General features: G+C 41.1%; 1 protein-coding gene across 2 annotated transcripts; it reads left to right on the top strand.

Moving 5' to 3' along the window:
• The first annotated feature begins 2,218 nt into the window (after positions 1-2,218).
• Positions 2,219-5,337, top strand: LOC123128408 (vacuolar-sorting receptor 4). Of its 2 annotated transcripts, none has more exons than XR_006463103.1 (7): positions 2,219-3,147; positions 3,310-3,769; positions 3,859-3,942; positions 4,020-4,178; positions 4,381-4,451; positions 4,598-4,684; positions 4,780-4,843. XR_006463103.1 is itself a non-coding variant. In XM_044548395.1 (7 exons), exons 2-7 carry the CDS (start codon positions 3,094-3,096, stop codon positions 5,073-5,075), a joined length of 1,140 nt encoding a protein of 379 aa, XP_044404330.1. In that variant the 5' UTR covers positions 2,219-2,941; positions 3,039-3,093; the 3' UTR covers positions 5,076-5,337. The 2 variants fall into 2 exon arrangements, 1 of the variants encoding a protein (XP_044404330.1); XM_044548395.1 differs by lacking the exon at positions 4,381-4,451 and having other exon boundaries at positions 2,219-2,941; positions 3,039-3,147; positions 4,780-5,337.
• Positions 5,338-8,595: the final 3,258 nt, after the last annotated feature.

Here is an 8,595-nt window from a genome sequence, read left to right as displayed (position 1 = left end):
ATGTGAGTATCACATTAATTATGAAAAGTATTCTCAAGTCTAAAACGAGAGGATCATGTTAATTATGAAAAGTATCACCCAGTCATTAATGCAAAATAATTTGTAAAACAAAAAACGAATCAATTTAGAAATCAAGCCATTAATGCAATTAATTAGCCAGGCAATTAATTAATTCCGTTTAAGTAGAGATTTTTTTTTTGCAAAAAATCGGTTATGAAATAAAGGCATTAATGCAATTAATTATTTAGTTATACTTAATTAGGATGAAGATAATTAATACTCCATCCTCAGGATTGATCTAATGTCACCATCGTGTGTCATCAGATGAGGTGCCCAAGGAGAGCGCCTCAGAGTAGGTCCAGTCAAGAGGCAGTTGCGAGAAGAGTCTTCACCCAATCGATGTCCCTCATACCATCTTCATATCCATGCATTATTTCCATCATGTGGCAACTGCTGTAGCGGACGTCCAGACAAGCATAGATAAATAAACCCAGCAGCCACCACCCCGAGAGCATAAAGCGGGTTGTGGGTAATCTGCACACGTTGGTGTGACACCAATGGATGGGGTCATGTGTCGAGCTCGGAAGTAGGCCGCTATGGATGGCCACTTCAACGACCTCCCTCAGCAGGTACCATCACACACATCTCCAAGTAGACCGTTACTTGCGTCTTCCTAACCCAATCAACATTGTAACAGATTGATGTGATCTGCAACATGTTCCACCAAAAGCTACTGATAACTGAAATGTCGGTATAGAACGGAACAATTGCCCAGTTATTGTATTTTGAACTATTTATTGTGTGACAGTATGATCCATTTTCTATTAATCGTGATTGGAAGGAACACCATTTCTGAACAATGAGGTTGGTGAGGTCACAACGTAAGAAAAAAATAGATATTACTTCATTTGCCACTCATTTTTGTGTGTGACTATGTTGAGATGTTTAGATATCACATGTAGCTCTATATAGATGTTCCATAGTTAATTCAACTGGTATGATTAGCTAGAAAAGTAAAAGATTTAGGGATTTACGTTCAATCTTAGGATTTACGTTCTTGTATCAAGTTTAAAAAATGCACACAGAAATGCAGCATAGAAACTACATAGGAGAGCTGCCTTTTTATTGATAGAGGAAGGCCGTGAGCACGTCAATTGTATGGGAAAAAGAAAGAAACGAAAATGAAAAACTCAAAAGAAAAGTGCTATGATCTCATGATAAGATGTCGACCACCAGCCAGTGCCAACGGGAGCGCTCCAATAGTAGGTCCTAAGGCAGAGACAAATTTTGATTAGTACTAGCATGCATGCCAATGAAGGTCACATGCTCTGCCTAGTTCATGATTTCTTTTCACTTATGCAATTTAGCAAATAAGTATGTTGTTGTCCAATTATACCATGTCAGTATAGGTTGCGGAGGACGGTAGAGTGAATATTAGTTAAAAAGCATAGGTCAAGCTTGATATGTTTTAATCTGTAATTACTGATCCTCTTGTACAACTAGTCATGCATTTTGTGATTATCAGGCTTCAATTGCATGATGCTTTCGTTGATTAATTCCATCTTTTGTAGGTTGGTCATAAGCAAGGCTGCCACATAGTTGAGGAAGATGATGTCCTTTGATTCTGACAGGCGACAACTATCTAGGTTGTACGGCCTATTGGAGAAGACATTCACAAGAGGACAGTGTGCATGTATACTGATTTGCATTGGCAGATCTTGCAATATATCCCAAAGAAATCAAAAGATCAGTTATGTCATCTCATTAGTAAATGACTTTCTATGCACCTTTTTTTTATTTCACAATTACATGTTAACTGCATACATTCATGAATTGTACAAACTCTTATATTTTTTAATATATATTATTATTTTAAATGAATATGCGTGTCAACACATGTTCCAAAATTATGTAAGTAATCATTCTTGATACCGAGGTCATGAATGTCTAATTAGTGATTTTTTCTAGCTCCGATTTTTCTTTTTTACTTCGAATCTAAGATTTGTTTAAAATCAGACATAGTAAAGTTTGACCATATTTATCTAAATAAATATTAATATTCACAATATCATAAAATGCATTATGAATTAACTTCCATATTGTATAATTTTAGTATTATATATAGGACAATACTATTCTAATCTCAGGATAAGAATAACTATTATGATCACGGCGCCTTATATAGGCCCGATGAGACGTTCCCGAACTCCGAAAACACAAAAAAAGAAAAGCCTGATTGGCGCATTCCCAACCCCACCCCACCTCCCGCATCACCTCTGTCGGATCTCCTGACACCTTCCGCCGCTGCCCCTGGCTCCAGCGCGCTTCTTCCCTCTGACCGGCGTCGCTGCCGCACTTCCTTCCACACGGCTGGCGCCCCTCTCGCCGGAGCGCCACCTCCCCATCCGCCGGCGCTCCTCCTCCCACTCCACCCCGATCCACCCTGATGCGCGCGACCCACCCAGCGCCGCACCTGCATCTCGCCGCCCCGCTCCCTGGCCACCGGAGCGCCATCCTCCCCACTCCATCGCTGCCACCCCGCTCCCAGCTGAAACCCACGACGCGCCGCCGATGCGGGACACCTCCCCGATGCGCTGCCGCCGTGCCGCGGATGACCACGAGCGACCTTCTTCCACCTCTCCAAGCGCCGCCACTCGGGACGCCACGCACTTAGGCTCCCCTGCCGCCGCGAACTTCTTGCTCCTACCACCACGACCTTCTCCCCCCTGCCGCAGCGTCCTTCTTCCACGCACTCAGAACTTGGCCATTTTTGGACGAGGAATCAAGATCGCCCCTGCTGCTCTGTTTGGATCTACTCGGTTGCTGGCGTAGTTTGCTTCGAGGCTACTCACACCCAAGCTCCCACTAGCCACGGCAATCTCATTCCCGCAGCGGATGTCGCCGACCTCGACTAGTGGTTGCCGGATTTTGTGTTTCTTCTGTACAAAACTGATGCATTTCTTCTCTTGTTTCTGCAGTTTTGTTAACTGAACTTTATTGTGTCGACTGATTGAACTGCATAGAACTTAACTGTCTAGGGTGCAAGGGTGTCACGCGGAGGTGGCTCGAGCCGGCAGGAGATGCAGCAGTTCGATGCAGCCCCTCCACGTCGTTCAACTCATGCAGCCATCTGGCTCAAAGCCAACAGTGAGCTCCTACTTTGACTCACTGCCCACGTAGCTTCTGGGCATGTGTCGATGTTTGGTTGAAGCTCTTTCTTTCTCTCCATAGTCTCATGTGCTGATGCTGCCCTCTCAGTCTCTCTTATCTCAGTTTGGCACACCCAAAAAATGATTTTGTTACTCTCAGTTTGGCACGCCACTGCTGGTCGAGGAAGCTTTCTCTGGTACCTGCCATGGCAAGAGCTTGAGACGATGTGGTTGGGCGTGCAAGTACTACGCGCCGGACCCGGAGGAGGACTTCGGGGAGGGGTACGAGGGGAAGCAGGTGGTGGTGGAGAACCTGCGGCAGCTGTGCGTGCACTGGGTGGCCAACGAGAGCGGGCGGCCGTGGGCGTGGTGGGACTTCACCATGGACTATAAGCTGCGGTGCTCCATGAAGGAGAAGAAGTACAACAAGGCGTGCGCTAAGGAGGTGGTGGCCTCGCTCGGGCTGTCGCTGGAGAAGGTGCTGGTGTGCATGGGCGACCCCGACGCCGACGCTGACAATGCCGTCATGTCCAAGGAGCAGGAGGACCAGATCGGGCGCGGGTCGCGCGGGGACGTCACCATCCTGCCCATGCTCGTCATCAACGGCGTCCAGTGCAGAGGTGGGTTGGCCCGTTGGCCATTGTTGCGCCGTCTCTTTCATTTTTCCGGCGATGGAAGAACTGACATGATGTGTGGTGTGTGCGTGCAGGGAAGCTGGAGAGGACGGCAGTGCTCAAGGCCGTGTGCGCCGGCTTCAAGGAGGGGACCGAACCGCAAGTCTGCCTGAGCCATGGTGAGCACCAAGGCCTTCATTTCCGATGACAAGAAGGGTGAATCGACGATGAACTTCTGACGAGCTTTTCTCTGCAGACATGGAGACGAACGAATGCCTGCACCGAAACGGCGGGTGCTGGCGGGACGAGGCGACGAACATGATGGTGTGCAGGGACACGTACCGGGGCAGGGTGTGCGAGTGCCCCATGGTGAACGGCGTCCGCTACGACGGTGACGGGTACACCCACTGCAAAGGTACCTACCTGCATTTTTCTCCTCTCGATAGCACTAGGGAAGCTATGCTGGAGGTTCACTCATAGTCTCATGTGCCGATGCTTAGCCAGAAAGCCAATCTTTATGTATTCTGAAAGTGAACCAGGTGCACTCTATGTGTTTGCTATTATGCGTGCTAGAACTGAAGCATTTTTGTGATTAGCTCTTTTTTGTTCTGATGAAGCAAGCACTAGCTTCTCCTGCCATGCTACCTTTGGTCGAGAGCACATAGCTCAGTAGACAGAGCTTGACAAGGTAGAAATGCAACATGTGGTGTAGAGAAGGCCACATTTCTCACGTGGCACACATTTTCTTTTTTCTTTTTGTATGTAAAAAGGGTGTTTAGGCTTACCACCACATTTATGGATCCATTTTCGGTCTCCTCCACCATGCTCCTGTAGGTCGACTGCACCGCCACACGAAGTTCATAGGCCATAGCTGCGGACGGACGAAATTCCAACTGTACTGTAACCCCTCAAGATCCATAGGTAAAATGATCCACAAGCTCTTAATTTTCACACTGATGTACCATGTGCTACAGCAAAGTGTCCATGCCTGATCTTTGTTGGGTTTTGTTTTTCAGTGGCCAAAGATGGCGCTCCACAGTTGTTCGATGTAATGCCTAAGGAGCAAACAATGTCTCTCACTTTTTTCGAAAGACCTACCTATCATCTTGCCGCTGCTGCGTTAGAGTGGCTCCATCTGCAGATGGGGGATATCTCGACCTGCAGCTGGGAGAAGTCTCGACCTGCACCTGGTCGCGCGTGCCACTGCCACTTAGGTCCACCACCTACAGCTGGCGCCGCAGTGCCTCGACCGTTCAACTATGCCACATCAGCAGTTCAATATATATTGGAGAAGAAGAAAAAACAACATTAGGTTCAAATGTTGTGTTTTGTGATTGTTGTAGACTTGCAGCAAATTAGAGGTGGTCTCAAAGAAAAAATTGTTCCCTTTGATGGAGCACCTGGCCGTTCCATTTGTTTTGTTTTGTTTTGCAAATTGCTAGTTGGCCGTATAGCTTCAGTAGTGGTATAATGCTTTAGGTTCCTGACTATTGGTCTTGATGTTTGGCCGTACTTGAGGTTCCATGCTTGAGGTTGAGCTCGGTAATGTATACGGGAGCAGTTTGGATTTGGTATTTTTCTGCAGTTTGGCACCGTGTTATATGTATATTAAAAAGTGCACAAAAAATAGCACTTCATTCAAAATTGGTTGTGCAAAGTGCGCATGCTCCATGGGTGCTTGTTGTAATCCAAAAATTCATTGAAAACAAGTAAAGTTGTTATGTTTAAAAAAGCCTTGGAAAGCAAAATGGAATTCAACAAAACAAAAAATGCTAGCGAGTTCTTTGCAAAAACCACATGAAGTTCAATAAGTATAATTTTAGAGGTTCAAGTAATATGAGAACGCTGGAAGTTTGTAGAAGGAAAATGTCGGTGGTGCAGTTGTTGTCAGCTACATTGGTCGGAGCCCCTACTCCTCCACGAATCTGGCCAATCGCGCACTGCCGACATGGATCCGCACTAAGAAGTTGAGATTAAAATAACAGAGATTATAATTATAGTGTGTGTTTTTATTAGAAGAAAAAGAAAACAGAAGTTCAGTTTTTAACGTTGACGCTGTTCAACATGCAAACCAATTGAAAAACTGTACAGGTTCGCCTACCAAAATGTCCAATATTTCTTGTGGAAAAAATTTCACTCTATTTTTGAAAAGAGTGAAATATAGTGCATTTAAAAAGTTTTTGAAAAAGCAAAATTTTCCTGTTTCTAAAAAACCTAGAAGCTCAATTAAAATACTGGAGTGGTTCAGTGTTTATAAGAAAACCTGGATTTCTTCGTTCATAAAAAATAAAACCCAAGAAGTTCAAATTAAGATAACACAGAAGTTCGATGGTTATATACCATGAAGAAAAACAAAGCTTCAACTATAATAGTGTTAACTTGAGAAGTTCAAATTTCATAAAATAGAGAGTTCAAAGAAAATGTTATCGTTGTACTAAAAATAATCCCATGGATTTTCCCGTTACTGAAAAATGATAACCAAAAAGTTCAAACTAAAATAAAAGTCATTCAATATATGTACTAGAAAACAATTTTTTCATGGTTTTAAATAACTCTGAGAAGGTCAAATTAAAATAACAAAGCAATTCAAAAAATATTTTTTTCTAAAAAGATTTTCTCCTTTTATATGAAAAACTTAGAAGTTCAAATTTATAAAATGATGTGGTTCTGTGTTTATTTACAAAAAAATCCATGTTACCAAATAATAAAGCCAAGACGTTCACTTTGAAGAAATGGAGGGTCCGATGTATACAAAAAAAATCAGATTCTTCTCATTTCGCGAAGAAGTATGAAGTTAAATTTGAAAAAGTAAAATATAAAAGGATTTTCACCGTTTCTAAAATAAAAAACTCTCAAAATTCAAATTAAAATAATAAAGCATTTCGGTTTTACTAAAAACTAGGTTTATTCCCATTACTAAAAAACAAGAAGTCCAAATTTAAAAACGATGAAGTTCGGTGTGAATAAAATACTCAAATTTTTCTCGTTACTAAATAATCAAAATAAACCCATGAAATTCCTTATAGGGACAAACACATCGGTTTTGTTTTCCACAGTTATAAAATAAATACACAGAAGTTCAAAATAAAAATGTTCAGAAGTTCAAATTCAATTAATAAAGTAGTTCGACATTTAAAACATCTTAGATTTTTTTCGTTACTAAAATATGCTCAAAACAAGTCTTAGCATGTTCGAAAAATGCTCTTAACTAGTCATGATTTGTTAAAAAAATCATTTCCAATGCTATCATTTGCTCAAATTCGACGAGTGCTTTGGGAGTTAAGGACAACTTTTTTACAGAGAAGTTCAAATTGAAAACGGCCAGAAGTTCACGTGCTGCATGGTGTGTGTTTTCATATGAGAAAATAGAATAAAAAGTTAAAGTATAAAAATTTCACTGCTAGAAGTTCAGGTGCTCAGCACGGGGAAGTTCAAAAACTTCTTGTGAGAGAGGCAATCGGCACTATATATCAGTTGTGCAACTTTGATGAACGGGTGAGAAATTACGAACAAAAAAACATGGTAGAAGTTCAAGTGAAAACAGCGGGAAGGACGATGATTATAGAAAACTTAGATTTTTCTCGTTATTAAAGAATGAAAAAAAGAAGTTCAAAAATAAAGCAGCAAGAAGTTCAACTTTTAAAAATAGAGTGCTTCAAAATTTCATAAAAAAATTAAAGAAATAAAATCAGGAAGTCCATATTAAAAAGATGAAGAAGTTCGATGATTATAGAAAACTCAGATTTTCCTCATTTTTAAAGATTGGAAACAAGAAGTTCAAAAATAAAAAACAAGAAGTTCAACTTTTAAAAATAGTGCGCTTCAAAATTTTATAAAAAAGGATTAAGAAATTCAGATAAATATTTATAAAAAACTCAGATATTTTCACGTAACCGAGAGAAGTTTGATTGATAACTGCCAGAAGTTCACGTACTACATGGTGTGCATTTTGTATTAAAAAGAATAAAAAAGCAAAGATTAAAAGTTTTTGTTGTTATAAGTGCAACTCCTCGGTCAAAGAAAGTTAAAAAATTTATTGTGAGAGGGGTTTGTACAAAAGGAGTATCATTTGTGTAACTACTAAAGAATGAATGAGAAAATTACAAACGAAAATACGTCACAGAAGTTCAACTTGAAAATAGCATGAAGTTCAACTACTACGCTGAATGAATTTTAGATAAAAAACTTTTAAAACCATCGCGAGTATGAAAAAATGATCAACACGGGAAAGATATGTGCTTACAGCAGCTTTCCACCGGTATATCACTTGCTCAATTCCGGTGAGTGGATGGAGAGTTACGAGCAGTGGATGGAGACCTACGAGCAAAAAATTCACGTGAAAAACAGAGTGAAGTTCAGGTACACGCGCCGAGAAGTTCAGATTCTTCACGCGGTGCATTTTCGAAGAATCTGTTTCGCGATAAAGGCAGAACGAATGATCTCGCTGTTTTCGAAATTACAAGAAAACGGCTAGGAATCAGAGAAAACCATCAACATGGAAAAGTTTCGCATTTTCCGTAGCTTTTCAGATGTATATTATTTGCCTCATTCCGACAAAGTTTGTAGAAATTACGGGGAAAATACATTTTTAGCCATTTTCCAAATTGACTTAAAACCATAAGGAATTAGGAGAAACAATATATACAAAAAAGTTTCACATTTTTTCAAGCTTTCCAACGCCATATCGTTTGCTGCATTCGGACGTACGGTTAAAAAATTAGCTCGAAAATATGAACTCGGTGGAACTTGTATCAGTGTCTAAATTGCTTTTGAACCGTTCAAAATTAGAAAACACTTTTAACATGAAAAAGTAGCGCATTTTCATAAGCTTT

This window comes from Triticum aestivum, chromosome 6A (assembly GCF_018294505.1).
Source record: "Triticum aestivum cultivar Chinese Spring chromosome 6A, IWGSC CS RefSeq v2.1, whole genome shotgun sequence".
Classification (NCBI taxonomy): domain Eukaryota; kingdom Viridiplantae; phylum Streptophyta; class Magnoliopsida; order Poales; family Poaceae; genus Triticum; species Triticum aestivum.
Note: the sequence above shows the minus strand (reverse complement) of the source record. Positions and strands in the feature narration are given on the sequence as shown.

Coding starts and splice junctions, on each gene's coding strand:
- LOC123128408 (XM_044548395.1), top strand. CDS start 3,094: ATGCAGCCCCTCCACGTCGTTCAACTCATGCAGCCATCTGGCTCAAAG. Junction 3,943..4,019: donor GCAAGTCTGCCTGAGCCATG/GTGAGCACCAAG, acceptor TTTTCTCTGCAG/ACATGGAGACGAACGAATGC. Junction 4,685..4,779: donor TAACCCCTCAAGATCCATAG/GTAAAATGATCC, acceptor TTTGTTTTTCAG/TGGCCAAAGATGGCGCTCCA.